Here is a 19527-nt window from a genome sequence, read left to right on the forward strand (position 1 = left end):
AAGGATCAAGACACATATGGGATAAGATTAAATGGGGAGCTTCCCATGTGCCTTGATTGAGAAAACTGAACCATGGTGGACGCCCAAAGCTCATAAAGATGCTCCCTTAGAGGCTGGACCTCCCCATGATCACCATATCCTTTATTTTATTCCAGCAACAATGATTGAGACAAGCAAGCTAAACATCTAGCGCTAGTCACCAAGTACAAGGCTTTATAGGTTGCTACAAGTTACTCATAGAACTCAGTATGTTCTTATATAAACTTCCCTAACTTCGAACATCAGAAATCACATCCATTCGGACAATGAAATGATAAGTACTAAGTAGAACTGCCAAAGAGTAACATGCTCCTACTTCGACATGACAGAGAAATGTTGCATGACTTCAAAGCAGAGTAACACAAGCTCAACTAACATAGACTCCATCACTAAAATTCGAAAACTAACAATGCTTTTGCCTAGAAAAGGATCTAGCTCTCTCGGAACAAGAAGTAATGGAGCTCAAATAATATGAAACATCTTCCAAACAAACAATACAACCATGTAACTATGATCAAACAAAATCTACAAAGAATTCTAAGAGCACCTTCACACTACACTAGAGCAATCACCAATTAGTTGGTCAAACTGATCAACATGAAGTCACACCCACAAAAACACGAATTGGCACAAACACAATTATACTTCGTAGTTTATAATGCTTGAAGTTACTTAACCAAATAATTATTAGCAATGCATAAATAAACATCATGAATAAGAGGCAAAATCCAGAATTCAGAAAATCATAATTATTGATTAACTGTAGTATTATGTATGAAATTGTGCAATAAATAACTATACAGAAAGCTTAAAACAAACCCTCAAGCAAACCAGCACTTGCAGAATACGTCAATATGAATCCCGCCTTCTCTATTCAAATCATTGCTATACATAAAATTGAGTTGAGCAAAGAGCTACACACATTGAATTAACATTATTCAACAGCTCTCTTTTATGTCGAACTAAAAGAAGGGGATAAAAAAAAACAGAAAAAATCTATGATCTCGAAGTTGCTACCTACACATATATAATCAGCCAAATCGATATTCGATCAGTGATCAAACAGGAAAAATAAATTAGAGAAACTCACAAATCCACATCAACTAACCTACTCCGATCACCCTGATACATAATTTTAACTCCCCATTGATCTGAGCTCATCCAATGACAACTTAATTTGATCTTGAACCAATTCCAAACGCTTTGAATACACCTCAAGCTCCAATATTTGCTGTTTTCTCCACTTGTCATCCATTACATCCCCACCACTACCCCCAACCGAATTCACCCCTGAAAAATTCAGGGGAACCGCGTTCAATGCCAGTGCCCCGACCCCCTTAATCCCACCACTACTGCCTCCAAACACCGTTCCATTCACCGTATTATTCACCATATCCTTAACCATCGGCGACAAACAACTCCTCACAGCCTCCTCTATCAACCCCTGCATTGTTGAACCAAGATTGACATTACTACTACTAGTAATATTATTATTATTATTGTTGCTATTATTATTATTATTATTACTATTTTCAATCAAATTACCACCCTCACCACCAATCATTCCCCCAAATTGACATTTCTCACATACTTATCCTCAACCTTCCCCACCCTAGGCCTCTTCCTCGTCGACAATTTCGCAGCAGGACTATGTAAATTCGACATCATAATATCAAAACCAGCAACATTACTATTATTATTAGCATTAGTATGACTAAGACTGTTATTATAACTACCACTGCTACCTGCCTTATGATCAACCATCATCGGTGTCGAAACCGTGTCTCCTCCTCCACCACCACCACCACCAGCAGCGCTGTTGTTGAGATTAATATGGCTGATAACAAAGCTACTATTCGGAGGCCGAGGCGGAGTCGCCGATGCGAAATTGGTACCAAGGTTAGGGTTAGGGTTTTGATCGTCATCATCAAATTCAGCAACACCACGAAAATTGGGAGAAATGTTGCTCCAAATCTTCCTAGAAAGCTCAAAAGTAGCTTGATCATGAGGACTCTTGAACACAAATTCCTTCCCAGAACTCATCTTACTGATAACATTCCGATACTTCTTCTTCAACCTCCTCAATTTCTCCACCAATTGATTCTTATTGAACTCCAATTGCAGCTTGGACTTGATCTGATCATAAAACGCCGCCGTATCATGGTGATGACCAGACGACGTCGTACCACGGCTGGAGGTATAATCGAGAAACCCTTGCAAAAGCTCGATCTCATCCTCATCAGTCCATAACCTCTGAAACAGCCTTCTAGAATCATCGATCGGCTTCTTCTCAGGGTTCACAACCGGCGAAACGACCAACGAAGACGACGAAGAGAGGTGATCAACACGGTGTCGTTTTGGATCAGGCAAAGCGATTGTAACAGCATTAGCCGAGTTGTTGTTGTTGTTGTTGGGAGGAGGAGCAGGAACAGCAGCAGAAACGGAGGAGGGAATAGCGACGGTAACAGCGGTGGAATCAACGGCGGCGATGGTGGAATCTTCTTCGCCGGAGGAAGATTCGGAATCAACGACGACATCATCGTCGGGAACACCGGGGTCGTTGAGGGGTTCGCTGTCGTCGTCATCGTCGTCGAAGTCGTCGTCGTTGTAGATAGGGTGGTCTTCTTCGGAAGCCATGGGAGAGAGAAAATGGGGTGAGGTGGGTTAGGGTTAAGGAGAAATGGGGGAGGAGAGAGAAAAAAAGGAAAGGGGGACCGGGTGGTTAGGAGAAGGGAGAGGGAGGGAGGTGTTCACGAGTAGTTTGTTGAGAGGATGTGTTGTTGTGTGTATTGCGTGTTGGGGTTGAGTTTGTTTGTTTGGTTAGAGAAAGAGAGAGAATGAAGGGGAAGCCACTTGTTTGTTTGTGTTGTTTATTGTGGGTTGAAATAAACAAGGGTTAAGTGTGTGGGTTGATTTGGTATTGGTTTAGGACAAGGAAGACTAAATTAGGACATCAAGAGGAAATACAAGTTGATATCCTATATCAACATAACTTGTTGATATAAGGGCATCAGTGTCTTTTCAGTCATTAAATAAGGGGCAAAATCGTCGACACAAGGACTGCCCATACATCCCGTTGAACAATACCCCGTTTCGAGGACAGACGACGTTGGAGAGATGTCAACTATTGCTCTCTGCAATTCACCATCTCTGAAATTGCTCCAGCTCACCCACCATCAATAACTCAGCAATTTCGCAGCCTTCAATCCTTTAATCACTCAGTAGTTTCACTTTGTTCAGCCCATTTCACCATCTTCAATTACGAACAACTTCAATTCAGCTCCGATACGTCGATTTCACGAACCCAGACCACACAATAATCAGTTAAAGGAGGGATTCGGATACCGAGGTCGAACTTTGCAAACGAGCGACCAGAAAATCAAACCAGATCTATCGGAAAATCGCCATGAAAGTACCCCCTCTATCTCTGTATATTTGTTTCTTTATCTTCTTTTCTTTCAAGCAAAGGATTGGCCACAATAAACACTTGACGGCGTTAACTTCATCGTGACACATTTGACTCATAAAACGGGGTCCAGCTCACCAATAGTATTAAACAATGAATAAATTACAAAAAGTAGGTATCATAATTGCATAAATGCCATTATATCAACAAAACTTGTTGATATAGGATATCAATGGGGTTTGGCTCATTAATCAATTATGGTGGGTTGGGTCACTTGGGTGGGTGTATTCACAAGTCTTAATTCAAATATGTTGTGGATGGATCGTGGATGGATGGATGGACTTGGTGGTGGTTGTTTTTTGTAAGATAAAAAATGGTTGTTTGTTCGGAAAGATATTGACTCGTGATTTATGAGGGGTTGAAATAAAAAAATGGTGGTGAGTTGTATCTCGCGACTTGATTTTATGTTATAATTAGGGTTGTTTATCGGTTTAAGACCAGACCAGACTAGAATGGAATGAATATTAGAAATTTAAAATTCAAGATCGGGAGACTGAGTCGGTTCAGCGTGGATCGGACTTGGACCAAGTTTTTATTTCTTTCAATATTTTTTTATTTATATATATCGGATGTTTTATCCCTTGATTAATCAAATGTTCGACGGTTTTTAAAAAAATAAAATAAAATAAAATTGCTCCTAATATTAAAAAAAAATTATAACATGTAGAAGCTAAGGGTCTGTTCACATTTACTGAACTGAGTTGATTGGAGCTGAACTGAACTGAACTGAATTGAGCTGAAATAAATATTTTATGAGAAAGGAAAATTAAGAACTGAACTGAACTAAACTAATTGGAGCTGAACTGAACTAAACTGAATTGATTAAAGCTGAACTGAACTGAAATTAAATATAACGTTTTCTTCAATATTCTTTTTTAAAAAAAATTACCACCAAAATGGTTAAATATAACGTTTTCTTCAATATTCTTTTAAAAAAAAATGCTTACTAGAGGTTTTGGGGATCATTTTTGTCAAAGGCCCCGAATTGTGGTCAAAATTAACTAATAATTATAAAAAAATGCCTTATTTTACGTGTGTTACGGTAATTATACAAGGTATTCTTAGTATGCAAAACGAGACATTTTCAATCATTATTTGTAAATTTTGACTTCAAATTAGACCCGTATGACAAAAATGACCCCAAAACATCGATTTGTCACGAAAATCAAAGAAATTTTTTACAGTAAATGTTAGATTTAACGGGTTTTTTTAAGAAAATTTTGACAATTACCACCTTCTGTTATGTCCATTTTAGCAATTACCACCTTCTAATTTTTTTTTTTGAAAATTGCCACCTTCTATTTTCAAAAACATCAAAAGTTACCACCTTCTTGCCTCTCAACTACCACATGACGTCATTTTGGGCTCATTCTTTCCCTAACCTCCCTATTTCCCTCACATTTCTCATTCCTAACTCGATTCTCATCCCCCCTATAATCCCCCTTATTTTTAAATATATTATAAATGAAATTATATTTTATTTATAATATTTATTTGTATTTTTCAGGAATTTAATTTCAAAAGTTTCAAATTATTTTGGGTGAAAAATTATTTTTATTACAATATGATTTTTTATAGACCATCATTCTATAATTCATGTCCAAACAATCAAAGTCAATCTCACTTTACATACTTGATTGACCCATTAATTTTATGAGGCCCAATCTTACAACTTGCCCTACACCACTCTCTCTCCTATAAATACCCCATACATCCCCAAATTTTTTCCCACACAAAAAGGTTAGTAAACTCTCTTCTCTTTATTTTATTTCTCTTATTTTCCTTTATTTTTCTTTTCTTTTATTTTTCCCCTTCTTTTTCCTTTTCCTTTTCTATTATTTTTTTTTCTTCTTTTCCTTTCCTCTTTTCTTACGTGAGTTTCACTCACACTCACCACCAACTGCCACCTGCTGCCCGCCACCACCGCCGGTCTCCGGTAACCGCCCACCACCGCCGGCAACCCACCAGCGGCCCAGCCGTGGCCCACCATGGCTGCCTCTCTCTCTCCTTTGTTTTATTTCATTTATGCTTAATGTTTGATTAATTAGTTTTGGGTTTTGATTTTATAGTATAAAGTTTATATTTTCAGTATCAAAATTATATTTTGATGGTATAAAGATTATAAATTTCAGATTATATTTATTTTATAAATTTTCAGATTTTATGAATTATAAACCTAGGGTTTCAATTTAATAAAATTGGGATTTTAGGGTTCTAATGAGCAATTAAATTGGGGTTTTTGTTCCTATTGAATTTCTAATGATTAATTAAACATAAAAACATGTTTTTAATGAAGTTTTAAGGAGTTTTAATCTAATCTATAATGCTGGAAATTTGTTTAAGTATTAATTTATTGTTGTTGGTTGTTTTCTAGAAAGTGATTATTCCTTAGGAGAATTTTAAGTGATTAAAAATGACACAAAGGATTGTTTACACGAGGTACGTACATGTCTACTTCGTTGTAAGTAGTATCATGTTTAGGTACCAAACAAAAGAACTTAGTTTCATGATTAGAGAACACTTGGATGAAAATTGTTTGGTTATACATTTAATTAATTCATGTGATTATGTTTATAAGACATGTTTTGGTGAATTGATTATGTATGTATGGAATTATGGATGCAAACATGTTGAATTATATTGAATTAATTGTTTGTATGGAATGTTGATACAAGCATAATTTTATTGGATTGGTTTGTTAACCACATTTGGATTATTAAAGGATTGGAATTGAATGGTTTAAGTGGAATGAATTTATTAATTATTCCACAAGGTTGTTATTTATTTATTTATTAATCAAGCATGACTTGTTAGTATGTTGAGTAAAAGTGGATTAAGCCGAAATGGCTAGGTGGGTTGACTATGTTCAACAATTTGGACAATTTGAAAGTTTAATGAAATTAAAGGTCAATTTGTGATGTGATCACCCTTGTCCTAAATAAGATTAAAAGTGAATTGATGTATGATTGTTATGTATGGTCTTCTTGAATGAGTCGGCTATTAATTAAAATTGTAATCACGTAAAGTGAAACATGGATGAGCAATAAAACTCTGGAAAGCGTGCACTTCTAGAGTATTGACAATTATAGGTTGGGGTACACGGTGGTAGCCCGTGGCTTTTCCGAGGCTTATTTGATCAACATGTCCTCTTTTCTTTTGGTATTTACATTTTATTTTATAATGAAAGTTAGATGGGATCCTAGACTAACTTTGTGAGAATGGAGTCGCGCCCATTCTTGCATCGCGCTAAACTTTTATTTTAAATGGTCATTTGGGACCAAAATGATTTGGTGGATTGGACAACCTCGTCTATTGCTTACTCCAAACTAAATTAATTAAATTAAATATAAAGAGTCAAGTGTTTGGAATTGATTAGCAAGTATGTTGAGTCGATTGAATTGTTTAAGTGTGGAGTCTTGATTAATGAATTCGTGTTGTATGTTTATTTACTTTAATTAGTTGAGCATGCTAGGTTTTGTGCGTTGTAGCTTGTATGTACTCAGCTTTGCTGATTGCGTGCTTTTGTGTGTTTTCTTTTGGTCATGACCTTCGCCTTTCAATGACCCTGTGATTATCCAATTATTACACTTGTATTATTGGGGAGCAGTATTGCACAGGTTAGCTTGATGATGTGAAGTTCGGGGATTTGACATACGCATTGTCAAGGGATTGGTGTGATTAAGAGTATTCGTTCTTTGTGTTGATTTTATTTATGTTTTACTATTTTAATTATGTTTTGGGATTTTGGAAGATTGGTTTGGTTTTAATAAGGGCCTTTATGGTTCCAATTTGTAAGCTTTGACTTATTGGATTTTTAAATTATATTATTTTAAGATTTAAGTTGGATTTCCGCTGCAATACTTTGATAAAGCCTTTAACGTTTTAACACGTGACGGTAACATGCCAATGGATCTCCTCTATTTTTATTTAAAGTAAGTGGTTTGAAAATGGAAGAATTATTGGGGTGTTACACCCCCTTTCACTTTAATTCCCCCAAACAATCAAAAACACTTCAATACACTCCTCCAAATCAAAATTGACGAATAATTATTGGTGGTTTGGGGGAAAAAAGTAAAAGGGGAGATGAGAATCCACATAGGAATAATTATTGGTGGTTTGGGGGAAAAAGTAAAAGGGGAGATGAGAATCCACATAGGAATGAGAAATGTGAGGGAAATAGGGAGGGAAGGGAAAGAATGGGCCCAAAATGACGTCTTGAGGGCAAGAATGTGGTAATTGCTAAAATGGACATGGTAATTGTCAAAATTTCCTTTTTTTAATGGAAAATGTTAAATGGTGGTGAATTTTTATTTATTTATTTTTGTCTTTTTTGGGTGGTATTTTAATAAAATACATATTTTCTTTATTAAACAATAAAACTTTGCACATAATGTTTAAATGGGGAAAAAGTTTTGATCCCTAAATTAAAATAGCAAGTTACTGTAATCAAAGATTTATGGCTTTTAAAAATGAAAACATTACTTAAGCAATTGCGGATGAAATTGTGGATTTTTGTTGAGTTATTTACTTAATCAAGTATATTACGGTCTTCATGAATTTGCATCTAAGTAATAAAGACATTAGCATGTTATTTTGATTTTGAAATGTCATAGAATACATTAGGTATTAAATACTTGCGCAAAATTCAAAAGGAAACCATTTTGTGTTCTATCCCTAAGAAAGAAAGAACGAAAATAGGAATTGTTTCTCGTTATTACTTGTTTCATATTATTGTTTGCATCACTTGATTTATGTTAAGAGAATGGAAAAGTTACTTCTAAGTTGAAAATTAAGAATCCATTTATTAAGATATAAAACTTTCCACGTGTTTTTTCGACTAGCATTTAATTTTTTGGTGTTCCATCCGCTTCACTCTTTGGGCTTCTCGGTGGTTAGGTTTCAGTCCCCTATCAATTGTTATTACGGGGGATCGAACACAGGTCTTTCCTACCAAGTATAGTCTCAATTATCATTACACCAACAACCAATTGGTACTAGCATTTTAACGAGGAAGCAATTATGATCACTAACTAGAAGGAGCTAAGTTACCGTATATCTTTCCTTTAAGTACTTCCTAGTTTATAATTTTAATCCTAGTTTATAATTTTAATCATAGTTTATAATTTTAATTCCAAAGATCTATTGCTTAAAATATGCAACAACTCTTATTTAAACATTAATATTTACTGTGAGAATTTGACATAATTTTATGAATAACGACTAATATTGAAGAAGTAGAAAGAAATGCAAAGGAACTTGTCCAAAAGGATGTAAAGAACAAACCTCAATTTGTATAACATGATTTGTTGCTATGCCAAGAAAGTAGAACGACATGAATTGTTGCTCTATAATGCCATGGATATTATCTAAATCCACATGTTTAAATATTTAAAAGTATCCTAGAAGAACTAGGTGTTACGGGGTAGTCTCAATCATTTACTATTTTCTCACTAAAATTGTACGAGAAATATTGTGTATACAAGATTTAAACATGCAACCTTTATTTTTATTCATCGTTTTCTCATATGATTTGAACATTACGTGGTAGTCTCTATCATGCAACATTATAACGGTAAAGTAATTTAAAGTTTCCCTCCATCCTTAAAAATGTCGTCTCAAATTTCATTTACTCAATTATCTCAACCTTAAAGACATCAATTTTGGGTAAAATTTAAATTCTAGTATTCCTAATAATGTAGTGAAATTTGGTCAATATGCTCATGCTCGAACTAATCAACTTTGCAAAGTATTGTTCACATCTAAATTCTAAGCATGATGTGATATTCACAGTCGCTATAATTATCCAACATAAGCTTAATTCCAATCCTAGTTATCTTAATAAAGCTTAATTTGATACAACTTCTCTATCCTTTCCAAGGATCAAGTAGATTGGACATTCAAGTTTGTCAATAAAAAGATCGCTACATGGACAACACTTTTTAATTATGTCTCTTCATGGACGTATTTCCTAGTATAAGCTGATATCATTTGGCCTCAAGAATGTTATTAGGGTGATTAATAAGAGGTTACTCAGTACAAAAATATAAAAGTAAACGGCCATCACCGGTTCTCCGCATAGAGATGAGCATAGGTCAGACTGGCAAGAGGCCAAGAGCCCGTTAGGCACGACATGTAAATACCCTAACCTAGTAGAAGTCTGTCACATTTTCAAGAGAGGTACACTAATGAGTTATGGGTTGCAGCGTTACGCATCAACACTGCATAAGAGGAGGCACACTAATGGGGCATGGGTTGCGCATGAACATAATTTTCATGGGCATGAGCCCAACATGTAACACATTTTACCTACTTATATTTAATCAATTTTACTAAGAAAAAATGTACTTCGTATATAAACTATTAAAAGGGGTCACTGGAATGGGACACAAATCACACAATGTATGTGCTAAATTGATGAAAGATCGATACAAACCTGACACAACATGAGTACATGACACTTTCTTGACCCATTTTGACATAACTTGCTTGAGTACGAGGCACGTAAGAATGTACAGACTGGCGGTTGACCCATACCCAGATTTATGCACGCACATGTGCTCAAGCATATATAGTTAATTATTTACATACATGTATCAAATATATATGGGGGGTGTTAAATATCGCCATAAAAAATGTTTATAACCACCAACATTTTGTATGAATGAACAATCATGCTCTTAGTATTTCACCATTATCTTCCCTCTTGCCACCAATCACTAACACCTTGACACCACCAACTTGATCGGCGAGTACTACCACCACCACCCTGATCGGCGACGACCACCACCACCACCTTGACTGGTGACCCATTACATCCCCCTTAATGACGACCCACCACCTTCCCTTACCGGTGGGAACCGTGCCCGGTAACTGGTTTTCCGGTTACCGTGGTTGTTGGAAAAAAAACCACCACCTTCCTGCGGCGAGAGAAGGTGGTGGGCCATCATTGAGGGGGGTGTGGTGGGTCGTCGTTCAGGATAGTGGTGGTTGTCACCGGTCGGAAGGGGTGGTGGGTCGGCAGGGAGGATAAGGGGTGGTGAAGTAGTAAGAGCATGGTTGTCTATTCACACCAAATGTTGGCGGTGGTGATCATTTTTTTTTTGCGGTATTTAGCAATCCAATTGGTCACTTAATTCTAACTTCGTGAGTTAGAAAGAGGTTAGGTCATTAGACCTAAAGCAAACAGTTCATATACAAATATATAATCTTCATTTCCCTCATGATATGTACAAGTACTAGGCAAAATCCTCTAAAGTTCACTTCTTAGATCTATAATAAAGAAAGTTAAAACAAAAGTTACTAGAGGATTTTTCTTTCCTAAATTAGGTGTTCTAATTTGAATATGAAAATTAGATAGAAAGAACCAGAGTTGGTTCTTATTTAACAAAGTTGATTAACTATACTATAACTTAAGATTTTTTCACTTCACTAAATACTTAGTAATTCTTATTTAAATTTAACAACTTCTGATCCGAAGTAGTCTAGTCTAAACCCGACCTCATCACCTATATTAAGCTATAACCTCTTCAAATTTCTAATGTGATTAAAGTCTAAACACCCACAAACCATTCAAAAATTGGTTGAAACTCATACAAGTGGAGCTCACCCACAGGATACAAGCAAAATTCTTAGCCCCACACCTTATCCAACCAACACCCTCCCAAAAACAAAAGGTCTAAAATTTGGCATATGCCTTTTCCATGGATCCTCATTCTTCCCTCCACAATCTTCCAACCTTTGAACCAAAACCAACATACTTAAGCTCACCACACTCTCAAATTATTCCCAATTTTTTGAGCCATTAAACTCTAAAACTACCATTAAAATCAATAACAATGGCCTCCTCCATTACAAGACCAACAACCTTCTCATTCCACCATTCTTCACCTTCACCACCAAAACCCAAAACCCAATTCATTTCATCTATCATATACACAATGAATTACAAAGGACTTACACTCGAGGCGAACCACTCGAACCGAGCCGGTTTCGCCTCGAAATCAATTGATGTGTCAAAGGAAGATAAACCCATTTCAGAACAACCAAATTCAGAGGAACCCAGTTCATTAGATACAGAAAATCTTGATAAAAGAAGATTGGAGGAGAAATTTGCAGTTTTAAATACTGGGATTTATGAGTGTAGATCATGTGGTTATAGATATGATGAATCTGCAGGTGATCCTAGTTACCCTGTTCCTCCTGGATTGCCCTTTGGGCAGCTGCCCGAAGATTGGAGGTGCCCGACTTGTGGGGCAGCAAAAGGGTTTTTTGAGAGTAAGAGTGTTGAGATTGCTGGGTTTGCTGAAAATCAACAGTTTGGACTTGGGGGTAATTCTCTTACTTCTGGTCAGAAGGCTTTGATTATTTATGGTAGCTTGTTTTTGTTCTTTTGTTTGTTTTTATCAGGTTATTTCTTGCAATAGTATGATTTTGTAATGTAGATTAATTTTTGGGGTGGAGATATAATGTTATGTGATGTAATGTAATTGTTATACTATATTATGTGAGTAAAAAGGAAAAGGTTCAAGAATGGATGATTTGGTACTTGGTAGTGGATTTTTTGGGTGCATGATGATGAATTGTGTTTCTTTTTTCGTGTTTTCGATATTGTTTTTGAACAAGGTTGACATGCTAATGGTATGGATTGGATTGAATTGAATTGAAATCGAATGTGGGGTTTGTCATTGTTTGTTGTAAAGTATAGAATGTTAGAGAGGTAAGTTTTGTAGCTGTGATCAATGGAAGGAATTAGCTTTTCTTTGACATGAGGTTAAGGTTGGATACATCTGAACCCCTTGTGTTTCGACATGAGTAGGATCCATGTAAGAGGTGCTTATTAGCAATGTATGATCACGGGAAGGAATTAGCTTCTCTTTGACATGAGGTTAAGGTTGCATACATCTGAACCCCTTGTTTTTCAACATGAGTAGGATCTATGTAAGAGGTGCTAATTAGCAATGTATGATCACGGGAAGGAATTAGCTTCTCTTTGACATGAGGTTAAGGTTGCATACATCTAAACCCCTTGTGTTTCGAAATGAGTAGGAGCTATGTAAGAGGTGCTTATTAGCAATGTATGGTATGGTATACTACGATTTCATTTGGGTGAAAGAGCATTGAGATTTCTTAGAAGTTCGGGTGTATGAAGTGATAAAAGCCTCCTTACCCCCATCTTTGGGAAGCATTTTAGTTAACAAGTACTTAGTATTATGCAGCATGACACGATTCATTGCTTTGAACATATTTCAACTACATTCGAGGTTTATTGTTGGTAAGATCGAAAATGCTCAAATATTAGTTGATTGCAGTACGGATGAATATTTTGTTTGATGATGAACTTTTTCATCAGCTCTATTCCTATAATCAACTTGGATTTGGGATTTCTGTTTCACAGTTTTAATGTTATTGTGGTTGCAAATATATGTCAGCAAACATATATACATTCTTATTCTTGTTTGATCTTATTCCCGTTTAACAAGTTCCCTGCTCAAGAGCTATTAACTGGTAACTTCCTGATGTTTTGAACTATGTAACTCGAACACTTCATTCCACCTGAAGTTCTTCTGGCAATTCCCCTTGACACTCTAACTTAGGTATGGACACTTTACACTTTACTTCAGACCAAAAGCACCAGATTTTTTCATAAAGTGCTCGATTTTGACACTTACATGGACGACGTACCCATGTAGCCATGGCTGACAGAGTGACATGATACTGATATTACTGATCATGATCAATATGATCCACCTTGATTGATCATAATCAGCTCATAAGTCATCAGCCAACTCAGCATTTAGCTATAACTAACTCCGTTATTTCTCATTTGTTTCCTTAACAAACTTCCTACCTTTAGTTTTGTTATTACATGTATAAAAGCTGCATTAGGTTCATTTCCTTGATTATGTAATTCTTTCTCTGTCAATGAAGATTCTCTCTCATTTTCTTTCTAATTCTCTTTAAATAGAGTATTATCCCCGATTCCCTGACCAGTAACATGTCACTTTGTAACTGAATGTACTGCATTGCTTACTAAATAATGTGTAAGATTTGTTCTTTGTTGAAGCGATGGACTATTATTAGGTTTTCAGTAAACCTGTAAGGCTGTAATGTCTAATAGGTTAACCTAGACGATTATGTCATCGCTGGTAGCTGCTAATCAGTCACAGGGCATGACCATGAGTTTATATGAGAAACTATCCGATGTTTCTTGTACATCGTTATAAGTAGAATAACCCCACTACAAATGCTGGTGATCTTTACGAAGTTGTATAGGATATGCTTCATAAGCAAAAAGACGTTTATTTCTTGAGTTTCATGACAGAAACGAGAAAACCCTCTTACCCACCCCACCTTTGGAGTAAGCTTGCTGCGAAAGACCCCCCCCCCCCCACTCCAACACGCAATCTCATTCTCCGACTGTGATCCAGGCTCTCTTTCTCTCTCGGCTTTGACAACCTTCATCTACACCCCTTTTCAGCTCTATTTTAATCCACCACCGTCAGCCTAATGATTGCAAGTGACTAGTGACAATCTTCCCCATCTCTCACGTGTTTTGTGAAGTAATTGATCACAGTGGCATGACCTTAAGGTGTAGCCCTGAGTGCAGTATCTTGTTCACTACAACAATATTCTAACCTCAAATTATTGAAGCGACTTTGTCCATTCTATCTATGATGAAGTAGAATCAAAGAAGAATTTCCCCCCTCCAAAGGGAACCTTCACCAAAACAACCACTCAGTGTATATGTGGCTAAGAATACGCCTAATCAACGCAAGAAAAGGATAATTTGTGGCTAAGAATACGCCTGATCAACGACTTGACAAATTTACTGCAACAGTGTATTCCCGATAATCCACCAACAATGAATAATACTAAGGGGCCATTTGGTTGGGGTTAATAATCAAATGGAAAGGGAATGAATATGCCTCATTCCCTTTGTTGCTGTTTGTTTGTCATTTTTTTCATTCCCTTTACCCATTTTTATTTTTGACTTTACCCAAAATCCTTCAAGCTTGATTCCCCACCCCCCCCTAGCCTTTTCCATTCCCTTTCCTAAGCCACCACTACACACACCAGTCACTACCTCACCCACTTACCCCCACCGCACAAACACCTCGCCGGAGCTCGCCTAGTCCTCGTCGGGTGTCGCCGGAGCTCGCCCAATCCTCGCCGGCAGGTGCCGCACCTTCCTATCTCCAAATCAGAACTCGCCGCACCTCCCTCTAAAGAATTCTCCCTTCCTGGAAAAACTTAACTCACCCACGAAAACCCATCCTCGTCTACTTAAAACCGCCGGCCGTCACCTCCCTTACCCTCGAAACCCTAGCAGCTAGGGTTTCGAGGGTAAGGGAGGTGACGGCCGGCGGTTTTAAGGGGGCGAGGATGGGTTTCTAGGGTTTTTCGTGGGCAGGGGGAAGGTTTTCGTGGGCAGGGGAAAGTGGTTTTCCGGGCGGCGAGAGGTGGAGAAGGTGTGGCGACGGGCGACAATGGTGGAGGAGGTACGACAACGAGCGGTGAGGTGGTGGTTGGGCGGTTGAGTGGTTGGAGAAGTCACTACCACCAATGCACAACCCCTCATTCCCATGCCTTTGATTTTTAAAAACAAACAACATAGTATAAAGAAAGGGTTTCATTCCATTCTCTTTGATTCCCTTTGTTCATTCCATTCCGTTTACCTCGTGTGAACCAAACGGCCCCTAAAAGTTTTATACAAGTACTGATATCAAAGATGGTGAAAAGCTTGATGAACACAAAAGAAAAGGGACTTGTTATTCATCGCCCGCAAATCTCTACATAAAGCCCACATTTTATAATTTTTTGACAAATTTGCCCTTTTTATAATTTTAACCGAAGATAAATTTTTCGCACTAAAAAAATGTGGAGCAGCACCGGATCGCCGAGGATCACCGGAGAATCGCCGTCGTCATCGGAAAACGAGGTTCGTAACGCATCGTAAGGACGAAATGGTGGCTGGCGCCTAGCCAAAAGGCCATGCCGTGGTTGTGGCGCCTAGCCAGGACGCCGCCACCGTGGTAACGGCGCCTGGTGGAGAAGCCTCGACCATAGTAGTGGCGCGTGGCCAGGACGCCGCAGCCACGGCCAAGGCGCCTGGCCAGGCGCCACTAGGGGAATATATTTTTTTTTTATTTTTTTTTTTATTTTTTAATTTAATCCCCTTTTTTTTTTTGTTTGTTTTTGTTAATTTAATCTTAATGTAATTATATTTATACGTTATATGTTATTGTTACAGGATTATGGTGGAGACGGAAATGATTACAGTGGGATTTTTGTACATGATGGCCTGTTCGAAGATGCTCAACAAGCGATTGATTGGGCAAAACAGGTTGCAATTAGATCAGGCTTTTGTTTAGTAGTAGCAACTCATAAATCTCAACGGGATGGTAGAATGGATCGCATTTTGAGATGCGACCGTTATCGCAAAAGAGAAGAACGAGATTTCAGTAAAGCGATTCGGTTTGACTCAAAGCGGAAAGGTTGTGGGTGTCAGTTCCGAGTTAAGGTTCGACAACATCAAAGGCGTGACGGTTGGGAAGTGAAGGGTTACGGCAAATGGGGATATCACAACCATGAGCTGATAGCATACAAAGTGGGGCATCGGCAGTTAAGCGGCCTAAGTCCAGCTGCGAAACTAGTTGTAAAAGAAATGAGTGATGCTCAAGTGAAGCCCGCTAAAATATTAGCGTCTGTGTTAGAGAAATTCCCCGAAGACCAGCCAAACCGAAGACACATCTACAACGTCAGACAGAAATTGAGGTTTGAACGGTCAGAGGGAAGGAACCCTATACAGCAGCTTCTGCACCAGGCACAAGCACGTGGTTACCTTTACTGGTTTGAATCTGACGAAGACACATCGGAGGTAACTCATTTGTTCCTTGTCCATCCTGATTGTGCTGATATGATTTCGTCTTGGCCATCTGTGATTTTGATCGATTCAACGTACAAGACAAACAAGTACAAGTTCCCACTGGTTGAGATGGTTGGGATGGCTCCAACGAACCAGAACTTTCTGATTGGTTATGCAGTCATGAAGGATGAGACGGCTGCGAGTTACCGTTGGGTGTTGGAAAAGTTGAGAAACTACATCGGCCCAAATGTACAGCCATCGGCCATCGTAAGTGATTGTGAGGGAGGTCTTTTTGCCCCTATAGCGGAGCTGTTTCCGGAGTCGAGCCATTTACTGTGCACATGGCACATCAACAACTGCGTGAAAGTCAAAGCCTACAATCTTTTCAACAAGAATTTAGTAACAGCAGAGACATTGGTAAATGGTAAGTGGCGGAAGATCATGCAAGCTACCACAGAGGCAGAGTACGATCGAGCCTTGGAAAACTTCAAGGATGCGTACAAGTGGTGCCCGCCAATCGTAGACTATGTGATGCATCAGTGGGTACCTCAGAGGGAAAAGTTTGTCAAATATTGGACGAACCAAGTTCTTCATTTTGGGAACACTACGACATGCAGAGTCGAGAGCGCTCATAGAGCTTTGAAGGACTGGATTGATTCTTCCACGTCTGCTCTGGATACACTGTTCGAGAGAATAAACAAGGCTATTGATACTCAGAGGAACGGCACCAAGAACTATCTCGAGGACTCCAGACGACGACATGGCATGTTGTATGGCCATTTCATATTTAAGATTCTCCACGGTCGTGTGTCACACCACTGTTTGGGGTTGATTCTGAGCGAGTATACCAGGATGAGGGAGTTGGGCGATGAAGTGGCTATTCGGTGCGGATGTGCTATATCAATGACTCATGGATTACCTTGTGCATGCACCATTCACCGCGTAATTACGCAAGACAGGGCGTCGTTACATGTCGATCAGGTTCATCCATTCTGGCGGACGCTCGTTATCGGAGAGCATGCTGTTCCGCATACGGTTCACCGTGAACAGGAGGAGTTGGAGCAGTTTCAGTTGATGTTTGACCAAGTGTCCTCCAGTCACCCTTCGATCATCCGTAGTGCTACACACATACTTCATGACATGTTCAATACATCGTGTTTGGATACCGAGGAACCGGAAGGGGTCGAGCGACCTAGGGGTCGACAACCACGGCGGAACAAGAGTGCGTTTGAGTACATTCGCGGTCGTGGCCGTGGCCGTGGCCGTGGTCGTACATCCTCATCAAGTGGCAGCCAATCATCGTCGTCGGTGAATATGCCCGGCACCGGTAAGACATTCGACTTCAATTTCTTTTGTTGACTGTTTGATTAGTTTACTGTTGACTTGGTTATTGTGTTTATTGATGTGTGTAACAGGGAGAATGGACATTGAACATTTTCCATATAAGGACAGGATCCCTAATATCATGATGCCATTCTTGGACGGGTGGAATGATGTCATTGCAGATGGTAACTGCGGATTTCGGGTTGTGGCGGATGTGTTTCAAATGGGTGAAGACAACTACGGTTTAGTGCGGCAGTTGATGTACAGTGAAATCGCATCAAACCGAGATGTGTATGGCCATGTGTACGGCGAGGACTTGGATAGGTCTCTGCAGCGTATCCGGTGGGGAGGGGGACCTTGCGGTCAAAATCATTGGTTCGATGCGCCACTTGATCTCTTTGCCGTTGCAAACATCTACAAGTGTGCAGTCATGCATTTCGGCCTTGGTTTACATAGTCGAGCCTATTATCCATGTACAACGGTTCTGCCCTGGTGTTCGCGCGAGACCGTCACCAGACCGGTAAGGGACGTTGCTATTGGATTTCTTGGGCCGTCATACAGACATTTTATCCGATTAGACATATCACCCGATTTTCCGGTCCCACATATCATACCGAAGTGGTATGAAATTCGTAGAGCAAGCGTGGAGGGTTGGGATGCTTTGTACCATGCTCGCGTGCAACAGTGGAACAATTTAATTGCCATGTAGTTTTTGTTGATGTACACCTACCTTTTACTATGAGGCCTTGTATTGTCAATACTATGTCATTTCTATGTGTTCATTTTTAAAAGATAATGTTTCATTTTAAAAACTAACAACAATAATTTCAAATATTACAAACTAAAAAGATAATATTGAATTTTAAAAACTAAGAACAATAATTTCAAATATTACAAACTAAAAAGATAATGTCTAATTTCAAATATCAGTAATCCCTCTGTGACGCCCACTGCCACTGCTCAAGGGTCCGTTCCAGATCGTCAATAACAGCTCTGCCTGATGCACTCGTCATGCAGTCCCTTTCCTCAAAAAGTCGGTGTCCCAACTGCATAATCTTGCCCATCCACTACACAAAACAAAAAACATGAAACGACGTATTATACATATAATCCGGCCAAGCATCAGCCCAGCTACACAAAAACCTACAAGTCTTTTCCCGGGTTTGGCATTTCAAAATGCCTGTATCCAAAGCCCTCTCCTGGTCCTCCCAAATACGGGTAGCGATGTGTCCTAAAAAGCTAGGAATCACACTCCCGTCTATAGGTCCCCCGGCCACCTCACCCCTCACCATCCAAGAATCATTAACGGCCCTCGACCGTTTTCTGCTACCCGCAGACACAGTGGACGCAGATGATGTGCCAGATCTACTAACAAACCTACCATCTCGACCCTTACGCACATCTACCCTATGCGTCTCATACGTATCATCAAGCCTCTGACTGAATGGACCGTAATCATCATATGGTCCACTCTGATCGTCGACATCCTCATCTGCATCATCCTCGTCCTCGACCTCCTCCTCCTCGACCTCCTCCTCCTCCTCATCATCATCATCATCATCATCTTGATCGTCCGCAGAACAGTGCACCCGTTCTCTGCGGGCCGAGGCCGAAATACCACGGGATCTAACGTGTCTGGGCCCCGAGCTCTCCATTGAGTAGATCGTACTCCTCACGACGTCAATACTCTTCCCCGCACCAGGTCTAAATTGCGATGCCTAACTCCAAGTAAATAACGAAACATAATAACGAAAACAAATTAAAAAAAGTCGAAAATAAACACAAAAGCAAATAAACAAGTCACGGAAATAAAATTATAAACATAAAAAATATA

The 19527-nt window shown here is 38.9% G+C and overlaps 2 protein-coding genes and 1 pseudogene across 2 annotated transcripts; 2 read left to right on the top strand and 1 right to left on the bottom strand.

Moving 5' to 3' along the window:
- Positions 1–773: 773 nt before the first annotated feature.
- LOC110708477 lies at positions 774–2921 on the bottom strand (annotated as a pseudogene).
- Positions 2922–11093: 8172 nt separating this feature from the next.
- Positions 11094–12035, top strand: LOC110708478 (rubredoxin-like). The gene has a single exon (XM_021886611.1). The coding sequence runs from the start codon at positions 11341–11343 to the stop codon at positions 11926–11928; it is 588 nt and encodes a 195-aa protein (XP_021742303.1). The 5' UTR covers positions 11094–11340; the 3' UTR covers positions 11929–12035.
- Positions 12036–17295: 5260 nt separating this feature from the next.
- Positions 17296–18506, top strand: LOC110708479. The gene is made up of 2 exons (XM_021886612.1): positions 17296–17697; positions 17786–18506. Exons 1-2 carry the CDS (start codon positions 17445–17447, stop codon positions 18400–18402), a joined length of 870 nt encoding a protein of 289 aa, XP_021742304.1. The 5' UTR covers positions 17296–17444; the 3' UTR covers positions 18403–18506.
- Positions 18507–19527: the final 1021 nt, after the last annotated feature.

Source organism: Chenopodium quinoa, unplaced genomic scaffold, assembly GCF_001683475.1.
Source record: "Chenopodium quinoa cultivar QQ74 unplaced genomic scaffold, ASM168347v1, whole genome shotgun sequence".
In the NCBI taxonomy this organism is placed as follows: Eukaryota; Viridiplantae; Streptophyta; class Magnoliopsida; order Caryophyllales; family Amaranthaceae; genus Chenopodium; species Chenopodium quinoa.

What these genes read in the sequence shown, in the direction of transcription:
- LOC110708478 (XM_021886611.1), top strand. Translation starts at nt 11,341, where the DNA reads ATGGCCTCCTCCATTACAAGACCAACAACCTTCTCATTCCACCATTCT.
- LOC110708479 (XM_021886612.1), top strand. Translation starts at nt 17,445, where the DNA reads ATGTTTGACCAAGTGTCCTCCAGTCACCCTTCGATCATCCGTAGTGCT. An exon ending in GGTGAATATGCCCGGCACCG is followed by an intron (nt 17,698 to 17,785) that starts GTAAGACATTCG and finishes TGTGTGTAACAG; the next exon opens with GGAGAATGGACATTGAACAT.